This window comes from Colletotrichum chrysophilum (genome assembly GCF_026319265.1).
Source record: "Colletotrichum chrysophilum strain AFK26 chromosome Unknown scaffold_58, whole genome shotgun sequence".
Taxonomy (NCBI): Eukaryota; Fungi; Ascomycota; class Sordariomycetes; order Glomerellales; family Glomerellaceae; genus Colletotrichum; species Colletotrichum chrysophilum.
Window position 1 is genome coordinate 229,722 of NW_026517345.1, and position 15,684 is coordinate 245,405.

A 15,684-nucleotide genomic window follows, 5' to 3' on the forward strand; every position below is an offset into this window, starting at 1 on the left:
TTCAAATGCCGAGGGATCGTCACCGCCAACACCATCTGGTACCGGGCCGCGATGGTGACATGCCCGCTCGAGGGATGGCTTCCGCCTTATTTCCGACACCGCGCGCGGGACACTGCCGCCCACCGGTACCGGATCGGTGACCTGCCTGGCTGGTGGTGGAAGCCCTAGCCGTCTTCTTTTTTTGCAACTAGAACACAGAGCGAACCCGAGGGCAAGGCGGGACTCTCGGCGAAGTGGGGAATGGAGTTTGGAGCTTGAAGGCAATACCTCCGAGTCTTGAGTCTGTTTCTTCGTCTGTTGTGTTGCCTCTGTCTCATCGAGAGGGGGCCCCTTGGAGCACATGGAGTCCGAGTTACACCGGTTCTGAACCAATTGGCGTACGGCGGAATCATTGCATTGGATCGGATCGGATCTCGGCCGACATGGCTTCCCCGTCTTGGGTGTCCAAGAAGCCAAAAGAATGCCCGTCCAGGAGGGCAAGAGGGGCTACCAAGTCGCAATGCCATGGGCAAGCAATGATGCATGCGCAATGAGAATCCAGTTGCTTGGTAATGCCTCACGTCAACGCCGCGGCCCCGGCGCACTCAACACCCGTGGCCGTGGGCCTTCCAAGCATCCATACCTTAGTATTGCCTCCATCTCAAGAGCCCCTCTTAGTTCCGTCCAAGCTAGGTACTCAAGCTTCCACTCTTAAGCACGTCTACACCCCTTCTCCCTAAACAGGATACCAAAACATCTTTCTGCTTCTTCTTTCCAGACTGCTCTTGACAACTGATTCATCGCAATAATCGCAATGGCGTCTAACCCCCCCGGACAGTGCTGCACAGTCGGCGTCAAGCATGAGTACGTAACAGACATCTATCAATGACCCCGCCAGTTGACCCCTCCCCCACTTCGCAAAGCTTGATTCCCTGAACCGCGCACCCAAGCTCCTGTATCCCGCCAAGGATCGCAATCCAACCATCACCAGCATCTTGGACTCGATGTCGCTAACAATATGTCATCGTGTAAAGGGGTACCCCTCAGGGCAAGAAGGTCTCCGTCGGCGGCAAGTATGAGGGCTACCTCGCTGAGGCTCCCGCCGGCAAGGCTCACAAGAACACCGGCATCCTCTTCGTTGCCGACGTCTTTGGCATCTGGCAAAACAGCCAGCTCCTCGCCGACCAGTTCGCCGCCAACGGCTACACCACCCTGATTGTCGATCTCTTCGATGGCGACCAACTGTCTCTTCCCATGCCCGCTGGCTTCGACATCATGAAGTGGTTCAAGGAGGGCAGCGATGGCAAGCACCCCCACAACAAGGAGGACGTCGACCCCATCATTGTCGACTCCATCAAGTATCTCCAGCAGGAGCACAACATCACCAACCTCGGTGCTGTTGGCTACTGCTTCGGCGCAAAGGTTTGTCCACGTCAAACCACACCAATGCGCAACAGCCCAGAGCGGCCTAGCTAACGTTTTCCTTCACAGTACGTTGTTCGCCACTACAAGGACGGCATCAAGGTTGGCTTCGTCGCCCACCCCAGCTTCGTTGACGAGGACGAGCTCGCCGCCATCAACGGCCCCCTCTCCATCGCCGCCGCCGAGACCGACAGCATCTTCCCTACCCCTCTGCGCCACAAGTCCGAGGAGATCCTGCAGAAGACTGGCCTGCCCTACCAGATCAACCTGTACTCCGGCGTCGAGCACGGATTCGCCGTCCGCTGCGATGTCAGCCAGAAGGTTCAGAAGTACGCAAAGGAGCAGGCCTTCTACCAGGCCATTGCCTGGTTCGACGAGCACCTTTTGTGACTCAATGGAGGAGCGCGAGGAGACACCAAGTTGTGAATAATACCGGGCTGGAAAGCCGGCAATGAATGAATATACCAAGCCATGAACCACCGCTACGCAACTCTTGCTGATGAAACTATCAAAGTGAGCATTCCTGTCAGTGACTCTCTTTCGACCAATCATTCTTGATGAAATCAGCACATCTCTCTGCAACCATGTAGACTGGTGCCGTGGTGTGGGCACTGGTGACCATCGGAAACACGCTCGCGTCTGCGATCCTCAGATTCTTGAACCCGTGAACCTTCAAATCCTGGCCAACGACAGCGCCATCCTTCTCCAAGCCCATATGGCAGGTTGAGGTCGGGTGATAGAAGTTGAGCAGCCGCTCTCTGAGAAACCTGTCCATCTCCTTATCCGACACGTCTTTCCAACTGCCCTCCATACTTCCTCGCTGGACTCCAGGAGCAATATGCCAGGTGGAGTTGAAAGGATACTTGGATTTTCGGAACGTCTCGACGTAGTTCATCGCGAAACGGGCTGCCTTTCGCGCCACCGCCCAGTCGCGCGGATCCGTGAGGAACTGAGAGTAAAACTTGGGAAAGGCCAGGGGGTCTGAAGACGCCAATTCGATCCGACCCCTTGAAAATGGCTGGACGAGACACGTCTGGAAGCCGCAGTACCCCTTTCCCCTCTCATAGTCGAACGCCGCGTTGATGAACAGAAGCTCCACATCGGGGGCGTTCTCTGGAAGATGCGGATCCCTCCTGCGCTGCTCATCGGAGGCATTCCTGGGTGGCTTCAGCGTCATGGTCTTCTCGTCGATATTCTCGCTGGAAAGAAAGGCGCACAGTCGAGCACCTGAACGTGAGAAAATGCCCGTCTTCGTGAATATGAAGAGAAGAAGGTGCCAGATGGCAATTAGAGGGTTGAGTAGGCGGATGTAAGAATCAGCGAGGCGGACTTGAAAGGCGATGCTGAAGGCGATGTGGTCGTTGAGGTTTGCTCCTACTCCGGGCATGTCTCGCACCAAGGGGATCTTGTGTTGTTCAAGCTGTTCCTTGGGGCCAATTCCACTGCGAGGACTCAGCTGGAGTAAAATTCATACTCCAATAGGGGTTTTACGTACCTCAGCATGAGAAACTGGGGGCTGAATAGGGCACCGCAGCTGACAATGACCTCCCTATTTGCACTGACAAGACACTCTTTCGCCGACTTTTGGTCAAGGCGATCCAAGATGTATACACCGATCGCTTCTGTTCCATCTTGGTTGAATTGGAGTCTCGTGGCCACGGCGCCGCTGCAAATGGTGAGGGTTTCCTGGCGCTCCAGCACAAGCGACTTGGGCAGATAGCCCACCTGGGCGGAGTTGCGATGTCCAGTCTTGGTGATCATGTGCTCGATCTCAAATAAGGCTTCTGGCGGGGCGTCCGGGTTGTTGATGTCGTTTCGCACGGGCAAATTCATGTCCTTTGCTGCTTCCTCGATACTGTTTGGCCATCAGTATTAATACGTTATGAGAAGCGCGGTACCTCTCACTACTTATCGACGGAATTCAAGGACGGGTCTTGTCTGATATGGATTGGGCCTTGAGATCATTTGTCAGTGTCATATCAACAGTGCTCAACACGTGGAAGTCGACTACCATTATGACCGCGATATGGCGCCCTGGGCTGAGACGAGGCATTCTCGAGCTTCCTGAAGTAGGGTTCACACTTCTCGAAACTCCATTGGTCGTTGCCGAGAGCTGCCCAGTGGTTGTAGTTGGCGGGAGGTCCGCGCGTGTACTGCAGCCCGTTGTGTATGGATGCCCCGCCGAGCGCCTGCGACGCGAAGTATCTGACCGGAACGCCGTTCCATTGTTCGTCGGGTTCTGAAGGGATGGTATCGATGTCTGACCCGTAGTTTTCTCTTGCGTTGCCAACAATGGGCATGCTACTCAACCAGTCGTCCTTGACTTTGCCCTTGGATATGACGAGGACGCTAACATTGGGGTCTTGGCTGAGTCGAGAGGCGATTACGCATGCTGCTGTTCCGCCTTTTGGCCTGTTAGATTTCGAGATGCTAGCCAAAAATTGGGAGCATACTTTGACTTACCCCCGACTATGATGTAGTCGTAGCTCTTGCCAGCCACGTCGGCGACTCTACGCTCTGGGTATCGACTTATGAAGGGCCAAAACATTGCGGTCCAATCTGGCCAGAGCAAACACGTGTTTCTCGCAGCACAAATCTCGTAACGGGAGGAAATGACTGGGGATGGCCATGGCTTTATCCTTTATCTCGCCAGGATTTGGCGTGTTGACGAGCATGCTGAGGGGTTACAGAGAGGATCCTGACGCCAGCGTGAAGCTAAAACAAGCGCTTATGTATTCAAAGCTATCCTTAGCGGTTCCTTGATAATGAGACATTTCTATCGGAACTTTCGGGTTGCTCGGTCTCGCATGGGACTTTGGTGGTAATGTGCTATGGGTCCAAAGAGGAAATGGTCATGTTGCGATTGCCAACGTAATTCGTCGTACTGTCTGCTCGGGATGAGGGTGCTTTCAGTGATTATGATCATACTGGTCAGTTTGGCATTGACTTCATTCGAAGGAGGATATTCTATATGATTTAGAACATCAGTACTTCCGTGTATGAGGGCACGCTCGATGGCTTCCAGTCACATGGTCTACTTGCAAGACATGTCGTCGCTGGCGGTGAGTGGAGTGAGAGATTGAGTGGATGAGAATCTTTGCCATTAAAACCTCTTGGCTGGATCCAATCCAATGACACTTGTCCCCCCCTACAGCTGTGGCATCTTTGGCCTGTGCTGCCGGGTACGCTTAGCGAGGTGGACACTACAGGTGGCGGAAAACGGAGCGCTAAGACGCTATCAACGATCTGAGGGGAAGCTTGACAGTTGCGTGCTTGAGCAAGTATCCAGGCAGGAAACGGAGCTGCCCGCAATGCACTGCCATCCCGCCTTCAACTGTTCCCGCTCGCTATATTTTGCACCGACCTTTGGTTCGCACGGCGGGCCGCTCCTAGTCCTGGGGCACACGCGGGTTTGGCTTTTTGGGACGGTTTAAGCAGCAGTTGTGAAGCACTGCCACTACCAAACGTCAACACAACTCCATGCTCCCCTCGTCCACGTCAACATACATACATACCTGCAGCAACCGCATTGCATCGCCAACGCCGGTAACCATTGCCATTGTTGTTTGCCGTTGTCGTAAATCATGGCGGAGCCCGCGAATCCCGCTGCCTGCTATCGTTCCACAAACCCACCCAGCAGCACTGCAAAATAGTGCCATATGAGCCACGAGCTAGCGACTGATAGGGCTATTGGGCAAGACAAGGGGGCCATGCTGCGGCCAGGGGATGGGGCCACGGTTCTTTGCTGATGGATGGACGGGGCCTCTCCATTTGAGAGAAACAAGATGGCTGGGCAAACGGTTTGTGTCTGCCTGCTGGCCGTTGGCAGCATGCGCGCACCGCTGTACGAGACGGAACAGGACAGTCTCTCGCAGCCATCGACCAACGTTCCATTCGCCAGGCAATTCGATGCCGGCGGCAGAGACACAAGTCAGCCCATCCACCGTCAACCCGTCTACCCGTCCAACAGCTCCCCAGCTGTAGACCCTTCTCAACGCAGGCGGCTGTGCCGCCATCGCGCGCTAGCTCGTCGTGCAGCCTCGTCTGCCCTGCCCTGCGCTGCTCTTTGCCAGCTTCGACACACCCGACACCCCAGGTCTCCTCCTGGGCCACTCGAGCTGAACAAATCTGACGCATCTGCCAGGAGGCTCGGCTCCCTCACGTCTCTTCTGTCCATGGCTTCTTCAACTAAACCCCCCTACGACCCCAATTCCTTGAGCGAGTCGAACACGACGAATCTACCGAGCCGATTGTGATACACAAGTTCAGAGCCTGATTGTGAACGTCGGTAGGGAGAGGCACAGCAGCGTACATCTGCTTACGGCCTCGCCTACACGCCCATCATGACGACGGGCATGAACGATTCGCAGTTCAGGGAAACGCTGGACCTGATCAACAACAACATCAACGACGACGACAACGAGTTGTGGGTGGCCATCGCCGCTCTTGTCATCTCTCTTATTGCTTTACTTGCTTCGTTATTACAAGTTGCTCAGCAATACTACGCCTCGGCGGCCGGATACTCAAGTTGCGACGACAAAGCGATAGGGCTGTGGGAACAAGGAAGGAGAAGAGTGCTCAAGCCTTACGAGTTCCGATTCGAGGTTCAATTTGAGGCGCCCGTCATCTTTCTTTGCCGCCCCGGCAACGAGAACGGCCCTGTCAAAAAACAGCCGATTTTGTTCATCGACGGATCTCAAAAGAGCCTCGAGGAGACATGGACATCGCTAGGAGCAGCCCAGCCTAGCACCGAGAAGGAAATCAAACGTGCGGTACACACGGCCGACAACGAGCTGGCCTCTTGGGTTACTCTTCTCTCAGCACTGCAAAGAATGGAGCACGAGTCTAGAGAATGGCAAAAGCAGAAGTATGACAACGAGACAAAACAGCAGCCGCCTCCGAAAGCCGACGCTCCTATCAATGCGCTTGAGAATATCGACGGAATACTCGACTCGGTGACTGCTAGTTACAGTTTGACTGTAGCACTACAGAAGAAGCTTAAGAGCTGGGACACGATGCCATCCAGCATCAAGAAGCCTTATGCTACTACAACCTGGTGCCACATCGTAGAGATGATTGCGTTGCTTGGTATCTACTGGGTTGAGTTTGACCGGACGAATGACAGGTACCGAGCTGAAGGTAACGGGTACACCGTCACTGGATCCAAGGTCAGCGAGCTGGGCATCATGTTCACTTTCCAGGTACATGGACGCAACCGCTTCGAGTCCAATCGCGTAATTCCTGTCGACGAGGTCAAGGAGCTTTGCTTCGGCTTTGTTCCAACGATTTACAAGTCAAAATCAGACGATCGACGTCTCAATCTTCCTATTGGGGAATCCCGGGACTTGTCTAACTTGAACTTTGCGACCATGGACGAGATCGCAGAAACTCTGGTGTTGATCGGCTGCAACACGAATACAGTCAGATACTTCTCTGACAACAAGACGACAACGAAGCTTGGTCATCTTTTCCCAGGTAATTGACAGTATGAGCAACACCGCGCAGAGTACTTGACGCTGACGTTGTACAGTTGCATTCGAGATTGTTGGCATGCTTGGACAAACTCTTCATATTGACAGAAGTGTGTTCCGTTTGCTTCCGAATCCAACTCTTTTCAAATGGGATACGAAGAACTTTGATCTGCCGAGGCTGCTCGATGCATATGCCTACCAGCTTAAGAAGCTCTACGGCGGAAAGAGGAACCCCAGCGATGAGGCGAGGCAAATCTGGAGGCATATCAAGATTTTGCAGAAGGAAATCAAGCCAGCGCCGGCGAATCGACGCGCCGAACTGAGCTTGCCGCTCATGAGCGCCCTACATGCTGCACTCGACGACACTGACGATATCCTGACATTCAGGAGGAAAGAGACCCGCCCAACCATGCACAGGGAATACACAACCAAGTCCAAACTCATGCGATCCATCTCGGATAAGCCTGGAAACGTGCTGGGAGACCATACAGAATCGGCCTACGAGGTGGAACGACGTGAAATGGTCCGGTACGTGCTTCGCAGCCATATCCAGGAGGTTCTTTCTGGCTTCAATCCCCAACCTGGCAAACGCACTCAAGACGCCTCCGGCTATCCTGCAACCACGACCACAAAAACCAAATCACGCTTTGAGGCCATTGACGCGGCTCCTCCGGAGCTCAAGCAAGCCAAGCTCATGGAAGTGTACTTCAAAACGGTGCGGCAAAAGGTCATAGACGAGTCACAGAAGTCGACGGATCGGCGAGCGGAGGAGACCAAACCCAAGGCAGCGCCGGCGCCGGCAGGCTACGGTCTCAAGCGTGCGACCACGGCGCGTACAACGCGAACAGTCGCAACAATCGAGTCTTCGGACGAAGAGTCAGAGGAGGAGATTGCGTTCGAACACTTGCCTGAGATTGAAGATGACAAGGAAGAGATTGACTTGCTGGATGAGGACACGTCCCATGAGACCACCCACGAGGACATCTGGTGCACGCTCGTGTTCCGGATGATTTGCTGGCTCATGCTTCACGACTTCCACAAGAACGACGTCCAACTGCCCAAGAGTGAGCTTTTTGGCAGTCGGTTGCCTGTGTACATTGCTTGATTGGCCATCGGACGGGGCAGTGAGAGCAGTGATGAACATCTGCCTCGTGTCTCGTTCGAGCCACGAGCGCTTTGGATTTAGGGGAGTGTTTAGGAAGATGGTGATTTCCTTTACTGTTAGCATGGCAGCGCGTTTCGGGACTCACAGGGACATGATGATCATTTGGCTATGAAAAAGTGCACGATAGATTTCAATTCAAGGCATGAAAATGATTGCTCACGAATGCTTCAACCGACCTAACCCATGCGGAGTGATGTTCCGAACCAAGATTGTGGTTAATTATTGGGAAATGCCAGAACGACCTTCTAGACTTGTGGACATGACACATTCAATACCCTTTGTGTGCAGGTTGCTGGAATGCAATCGGAAGCCAGGCGAAGATGGTGAGGCAACCCGGAGTGCCGGAGAGGTCTGGAAACGGAAGACGGATATGCGGGGCCCGTCACTGGTTCGTCACCGAGGCACTACAGCGGACCAGAGAGCAGGGGCAGTGCCTACGGCGGGTGGTTGCTGCGCTGTTTCATTCCCTGTCCTTCGGCGTGCCTCCGGTGCTGGCGAGCGGTGCGCGTTATGGCGCCGCTAGGCTGGATCGGGGGGCGGGCAGCCCAGGCCAGGCAGGCGGCGGCAAACAGGGCAACAGAGCGAGGGACGGGCAGGGGGGTTAAGAATACCGGGGACACCGGGGGGGCACGGGGGGAGGGCAGCATAGGATGGCAGGCTTAGCGGGTGGTGACCGGACAAGACGAGAGGGAGCCCAAGGACACACAAGGCCGGCTTTCGTAAGGCAAGATGAGCGTGGCTGAAGGACTTGCTTACGAACTGGCAGGTAGCTTTGATGACGAGAGAGGGGGCTTTTTGCTGCAAACAGGCAGTCGTTGGTAGTAATTGGTAGGAGAAGGGGGCAATATGCATCTGACGTTGGACCGGCGGAGCGTGTGCGATTCGTATCGGGGCCTGGGTGCTGACACGGGGTTGAGGTGCAGCGCCTTGACAATGATGGGCGTTCAATGTCACGCCATGGAACTCTTCTCCAACGATCACCAAGTCGCTGTTGGTACCCAGGTGGTTGCTGATCACTTTTTGTATTTTTTTTTTTTTTTGGAGGAGGTAAGGTTCGTGTTGGTTCGGTAAGGGACGACGAATGCAGGCAGCGGTGCCGATAGTTTGATGCATGCCGCAACTCTGAGGGTTTGGCGTGCAGGGAGCTATTTAATGTGATGTCGTCTTATGGCGCGCATCTGTGCGAATTCGGGCTTTCTCTGTGCTTCGCCTCGAAGGGTACGGCACAAGTGTAGGTGCAGTGAGGTGAGGTAAGCAAGTATTACGGGAGGGACATCGTCATGACCATTTTTGGTGGTAAGGTTCCTGGCGTCTGTGGCGTCCTATTTTTTGTTTTCTAGGGGCTGGCGGGTAACGATGTCTTGCGAGGCGGTCAAGATGACGAGGGGGAGAAGAGTTACAGAAGACAAGAGACATCAGATAAGGGAATCAGTCGAATAGGGGACGCCTGGCAGATGCATATTTGGACATGTACGATGCTGGGTGAGTGAGGTAAGGGGTGGGAGGGGAGGGAATGCATTTCTTGAAACTCGGACAGGAGCAGACAAGACACGGGAGAGACGCGGTTGTGGATTTTTAGGTAGACGCGATGCCCCTTGGCACGAGGCCAGAGACAAGAGACAGATCGATCGGGTGGCCGGCTGGTTGAGCGTGTCTGGCGGGAGGAGAATAATTCTTCTTGAAAGTGAGGATGGCGCCAGCCACGAGCCCACGGGGTCGAGTCAAGCAAAGCGTGTCGAGGGTGCCTGGTGCATGTTGTCTACGCGAGAAGTGAAGTGAAGACGAGTGGTGAATGATGAATCGGGAGTGGGAGGGGAGGGGAGCGGGCCGAGGGGCTGGGTTGGTTTTGCCATGGTTTGTGGACTAGTATCGTGGACCATGGCCCATGGACCAAGGATCATGATGAAAGTGGTGACCAGCCACGGGGACGAGTTCGCAAGAACAAGGGGTACAATTGGGGTCGACCCCTGGGCTCAGAAGAATCCATGTGGAATGGAGCTGACGATGGGTTCGTGTCTCTGGGTTGTCGAGAAGAAGTGCAGAAGACCTTAGACAATAGGGGAGGGGGCCCGGCGTCTGGAGAATTCCACAGTTCGCTGAATCCGTGACAAAGGACGTCAAAGGAGTCGGGGATTGGGGGAAAAGAACAAGCCACGGCGACAGACGAGGACTGAAGAGAGGTGACTCGAGATGGGGATTGGACGGCTGAGGAGAAACGCGAAAGACACAGACTCAGTGACGACCCGGAGAGCGTGTGAAAGGGCAAACCCACCCTAGCCTGGCCAGCGCAGAGAGGAGGCTTGGAGCCTTGGACAGGCCACCCGCGTTCCAGATCCAGGAGACCACGCGAGCAGCCTGTTGTTTCGAAAAGAGGTATCGCCTGGTGATGATTTGGTGTGAGGAGTACATGTGAGGCTATCATGAGTCAGCCCCACTACCGAGGGTTCGGGGTAAATCAGCCAATGAGAAGACACTTCCAGAGCGAACCGTGAGGAAAGAAGGGGCAGAAGAATAAGGGCGACGAACACCTGCTGCAACCTAGGCATGGACGGGACGTCGAAGCACAGACACTACGCGGTCGGGTGCCTGCCCTGCTCTCTCTCTCCACTGCCCTGGGACACTGGACTGGCAGGCACACTGGGCAGACAACTTCAGTGGTGTTGGAAAAGGCAGCGGAGGGGAAAACAACTTTTTTCACTGTCAGTTCTGCACTAGAGAGTATCTTAGAGACTAGAGTGAGTAGCGGCGTTGCTGAACTCGACGGCCATGCTAATAACACTGACCCAGTGATGGGACGGCCGGCCCTCAGCAACAACCTAAGCAACAATCTCGTTATTGTTGTTACTTATTCCGTTTATTTTTGTCCGGGCGGGTTGCCTTTGCAGCGTCAGTGGCCCAGTGATTCAGTGATTCAGTCCCTGGTGTCTCTGTTTAGTGCATCCAGCCCGAGCACCGTCACAACCATTCCGCATTTCTCTGCCATCGCATTGCTGCTGTCAAGTCTTGCCAGTGCCCACTGCACGCAAACTGCTGCTGACATCAAAAACGACATCGGAAAAGGCAGAGTGGCCGCCTAAACGGGAAGCAGAGCACAGAAGACAGAGAGACAAACGGCTGCATTAAACATAAACACCTGTACGCACTCTAACTCGACATTCCTCCGTCCCCGGCATCTTACAATCTCCAGCCTAGGTAGGTAGGTGACGTGCCTGGATTTATATCGTCCAGTGTCTTTTGGCTTAACTGCCAGCTGGACCCCTTCTGTCTCTCCTCGACGCTTGCTTGTCGTCTCACCGCGTTGTTCACCGACGCCTCTCTCCTCCCATCCTTCCTCTGCGCCTTACTCGCCGTCGACTCAGTGAGGTGCATTCGTTCACCGTGCCCTGTTTTCCTGCCCTGCTTTCGACCTAAGACTCTCACCCATCACGGCACTTCATCTCTTCCATCTATAAAAAATACCACTCGTTGCGGTGTACAGGCCGGTGCAGTGTAGTGCAATAGGTGCCGTTCGTAGGTTGTCGCTGCACGCACTCTGGCCTCCCCCGTCTGGACCTGCCCCCGGGACCTGGACCTGGACTTGGACCAGGCCCATCAGCTGCCCTGCCCGGCTGCTTCTTGCCTCACGCTGTACCCCCTTCCGCCATTAGGAGGATCAAAAGGAAAAAGAGAAGAAAACTCCACTTCACCAGTACCGGGTACATATCCACCACACAAAAGAAAGGTGGTTGGCACCGTACCGTCTACCTTCCCGTCCTCGTAGCCGCACCCGTGGTGCCGCTGCCTTGCACCGTAATCCCGCGCCCGCCACTCTTCAAATCCAACCTGGAACCCTCACCAAACCACTTCCACCGCCGCACCGCCTGCTGCTGCCACATCCATCCACCATCCACCATCCACCATCTACCACTTTGTCCCGCGGCTGCCCTGAACCCGATCCTCTTTTGTCCCTCTCCTACTCCTCCTCCTCCTCTCCGCCGCCTCCCCTCTCGCGAACCTGTTCGAGATCGCCTCCATTCTTCCTATCCCCGCCCTCCAAACTCTCTGGCACAACCCTTTCGTCCGCTCAAACGCCTTGCAACTCTCTCGTCGCCCGACATGACGCCCTCGCCGGGTCCTCAGTCAAACGCCGTAGAGGTCCGCCGGCCTCGCTCCAGTCAGACCGTCTCCTTCTCCGTCGACGAGAAGAACAACTCGGCACACGGCCAGGACTCGACCAGCCTGCAGTACCAAGTCTCCGAGTGCATCGAGACCACCACAACCACCACTACCACCACCACTAAGCGCACTTTCCCTCCCGTCTATCTGCGCGACGTTCGCCCTCTCCACGAACTCGACTCCAAGGAGTACCCTCTCGCCTCGAAGCCTCTGCCTCCCGAACTCGCAAACTTCTCCTTCAGCGTCACCGGCTCCTCTACCGATGCCATGACTGATGACCTCTTCGTCCCCAAAAAGGTACCCGCCGCCCTCGAGTCCTCCTCTCCTTGTCCTCCACCGAATGCTGACATGCTGTCTGTTTTGCAGCGCAAGACCCCTCTTGCAGCCGATAGGCAACCCGCAGGTCTGCTCAAAGAAGACGAGTCCAGCCAAGAGTCCCCGAGACGCACATCAAAGTCCCCCTCAGACCCCTTTCAGAGAAGGTCACGTCGCTCAACTGCTCGTGATCCCTCACCTTCATCTCAGAACGCGTCTCCCAGTCTCCCATCAAGGCCCTCCGGAAACCCCCGATCAGTCGGCCTTTCTTTCACCGAGGATGCCTCACAAAGACTCCGACGCCACCTCTCGAGAGGCAAGCAGACCGGCTGCCTGGCTACCCCCGACACTTCTGAGCTAGCCGGCTCTTCTTCCGACCGCCTCCCTCGACCTCGACTCCAGATCGCACGCACAAGCCATACCCCCGAGTCCGGCCCCAGCAGTCAAGCAAACATGCACGACGCACCAAGCCCCATCGGCAGCGATGCCCTCACCGTCTTCAGCAGCAACGTAGCCACCCCCCCCATCACCGATGCTGACGCCGAGCCCTTTGTCGATGCCGACGAGTCTCTGCAACAGGCTATCCGTGCCGTTGGTCACCGGCCCTCGATCGATGCCGTCGCTGCCCAGGATGCGAGCCTCCCTAGTCCGAGACTTTCCCCCACACTCGCGGCCGCCCAACTGGGTTCCAGAGATTCCGAAGACGAGGACGAGGACCCGACCCAGAGCACCGCTCTAACCAGGAGAAATCACAGCTTCCGTAACCAGCAGTGGCTCCACGACTCCCAGGCCGGGGAGGAGGGCGGCTACTCCTCTGACCTGTCCATGGTAGCCGCTGATGACAGCACGTCCCAACTCGATAACCTTGATGCCCACACCGCCATGCTCGACGCACGCACCATGATGGAGAGGTTCGACGCGATGCCCAGCGAGATGAAGAGTTTCATAATGTACAACTTCCTTCGCCGCTGCCCTAGGAAGACATTGCGACTCGTAGCCGATGTCGTCACCCCGGCGCTGAAATGCGATTTCTTGAAGCAACTCCCCCTTGAGTTGAGCTTTCACGTGCTGTCCTTCCTCGACCATCGCGACCTCTGCCGAGCCGCCCAAGTTTCCAAGCACTGGCGGAACATCGTCGACACGAACGAGACTGGTTGGAAAGAGCTGTTTGATCGAGACGGATTCAGGCTCCCTCCTGGCGAGCTTGACAAGGCTATTGTTCAGGGTTGGGGTTGGCAGGATCCTGTCGGCGTCATGGGTGCTGAAGTTGACCTCAGCCGGACCAGCCGGTTGAACTCGGCAGACAACGAGTTGACCAAGGCTGTCGTGAAGCCAGATCCAACGGTCAAGCTCCGCAGTTCCAAGCGCAAGCGGGGTATGAACATTCCGGGTGCAGATCGATCAAAGAGGAGGGTTAGTGGCCAGGAGTCTGCCCGCAACGAGGCACTGCAGTTGGAAGTCAGGCAGCACAAATCTGAGGGACCTCTGTCGGCAGCAAACGCCGCTGCCACTGCGGTGCCCAATCCTCGGCTGGGCATGCCAAGCTTGCAGAAGCTTCACCTGTTCAAGAGTCTTTACCGCCGCCACTACATGATCCGCCAAAGCTGGACCAGCGGCAAGGTAAAGCCTGGCCACGTCGCTTTTGCCGCCCACCCTCGTCACGTCATCACCTGCTTGCAGTTTGATGAAGACAAGATCATCACTGGTAGCGACGACACGCTTATCCACGTCTACGATACCAAGACCGGAAAGTTGCGGAAGAAGCTCGAGGGCCACGAGGGTGGCGTTTGGGCACTACAGTACGAGGGCAACATGCTTGTGTCTGGATCCACTGATCGGTCTGTACGCGTTTGGGATATTGAAAAGGGTCTTTGCACCCAAGTCTTCTACGGACATACCAGCACGGTGCGCTGTCTGCAGATCCTCATGCCCACCGAGACCGGCAAAACCCACGACGGCAAGGCTATCATGGCGCCTCAGAAGCCTCTAATCATCACCGGATCTCGTGACAGCCAGCTCCGCGTCTGGCGCTTGCCTGAGGTCGGCTCGCGTAGGTACATCCAGACCGGCCCCCCAGCTAATGACGCCGACTGCCCGTACTTCATTCGGACCCTGTCTGGTCACACTCACTCGGTTCGCGCGATTTCCGCCCACGGCGATACTCTTGTCAGTGGAAGCTATGACAGCACCGTTAGAGTCTGGCGCATCAGCACTGGCGAGTCGCTCCATGTACTCCACGGTCACTCTCAGAAGGTCTACAGTGTCGTGCTGGACCATGAGCGCAACCGCTGCATTTCCGGCTCGATGGACTCGCTGGTCAAGATTTGGGACCTGAACACCGGCGCCTGTCTTCACACTCTCGAGGGGCATAGTCTGCTTGTTGGTTTGCTGGACTTGCGCGATGAGAGACTGGTGTCAGCTGCTGCTGACAGCACATTGCGCATCTGGGATCCGGAGAACGGCAAGTGCAAGAACGTGTTGACGGCTCACACGGGCGCTATCACCTGCTTCCAACATGACGGCCGCAAAGTCATCTCCGGCAGCGAGAAGACGGTCAAGATGTGGGACATTCGCACCGGCGAGTGCGTGCAAGACCTGTTGACAGACCTTAGCGGAGTCTGGCAAGTCAAATTCGACGAGAGACGTTGTGTTGCTGCCGTTCAGCGTGACAGTCTTACATATGTCGAGGTAAGCTTTCCCTCGCTACCCGATCCTTGAATTGATTTACTAACTTATTATGCTCAGATCCTCGACTTTGGTGCTGTCCGCGATGGCAAGCCGCCTGAAGAGCTCGGCGAGCGTAAGCTTCTTAACGAGCCTGAGGTGCGCGCGCTTCTGGCCGAAGATCTGTAACGAGCAACGAGGGAACGTCTACGAAAACGGCAAACAAGGAATTCTTCACGAATCAGCATATCACGAACGAGAAAACCACAGCATTACTCAAGGACAAAACCACACGAAGGCATAATGACATTGGTAGGAAGGGGATTTGGATGGAAATCAACCATCATCGGGTTCGCGGCGTTTTTATCATATTGACGGTTTCGGATGGGAAACGAAAAAAAAAGTGGGCGTTACCTCATTTCGCGCAGAGCGCATATACCACGTCTTTGTATGGCTTAATGTAAATATTGGGCGAAAGGCAGTTGGGCGGCGGGATAGGCTCATGGTATGCAT

The 15,684-nt window shown here is 55.5% G+C and overlaps 4 protein-coding genes across 4 annotated transcripts; 3 read left to right on the forward strand and 1 right to left on the reverse strand.

The window, feature by feature from the left end:
• Positions 1–793: 793 nt before the first annotated feature.
• Positions 794–1,791, forward strand: COL26b_007293 (uncharacterized protein; the record flags this gene model as incomplete). The annotated part of the gene is made up of 3 exons (XM_053180091.1): positions 794–843; positions 1,014–1,401; positions 1,471–1,791. 3 exons carry the CDS (start codon positions 794–796, stop codon positions 1,789–1,791), a joined length of 759 nt encoding a protein of 252 aa, XP_053036011.1.
• Positions 1,792–1,927: 136 nt separating this feature from the next.
• On the reverse strand, positions 1,928–3,949 carry COL26b_007294 (uncharacterized protein; the record flags this gene model as incomplete). Its single annotated transcript, XM_053180092.1, has 4 exons — positions 1,928–2,843; positions 2,897–3,256; positions 3,484–3,763; positions 3,865–3,949. The coding sequence occupies 4 exons, from the start codon at positions 3,947–3,949 to the stop codon at positions 1,928–1,930; spliced, it is 1,641 nt and encodes a 546-aa protein (XP_053036012.1).
• Positions 3,950–5,744: 1,795 nt separating this feature from the next.
• COL26b_007295 (uncharacterized protein) lies at positions 5,745–7,977 on the forward strand (the record flags this gene model as incomplete). The annotated part of the gene is made up of 2 exons (XM_053180093.1): positions 5,745–6,876; positions 6,932–7,977. The coding sequence occupies 2 exons, from the start codon at positions 5,745–5,747 to the stop codon at positions 7,975–7,977; spliced, it is 2,178 nt and encodes a 725-aa protein (XP_053036013.1).
• A 4,155-nt stretch (positions 7,978–12,132) lies between these two features.
• Positions 12,133–15,360, forward strand: COL26b_007296 (uncharacterized protein; the record flags this gene model as incomplete). The annotated part of the gene is made up of 2 exons (XM_053180094.1): positions 12,133–15,195; positions 15,253–15,360. The coding sequence occupies 2 exons, from the start codon at positions 12,133–12,135 to the stop codon at positions 15,358–15,360; spliced, it is 3,171 nt and encodes a 1,056-aa protein (XP_053036014.1).
• Positions 15,361–15,684: the final 324 nt, after the last annotated feature.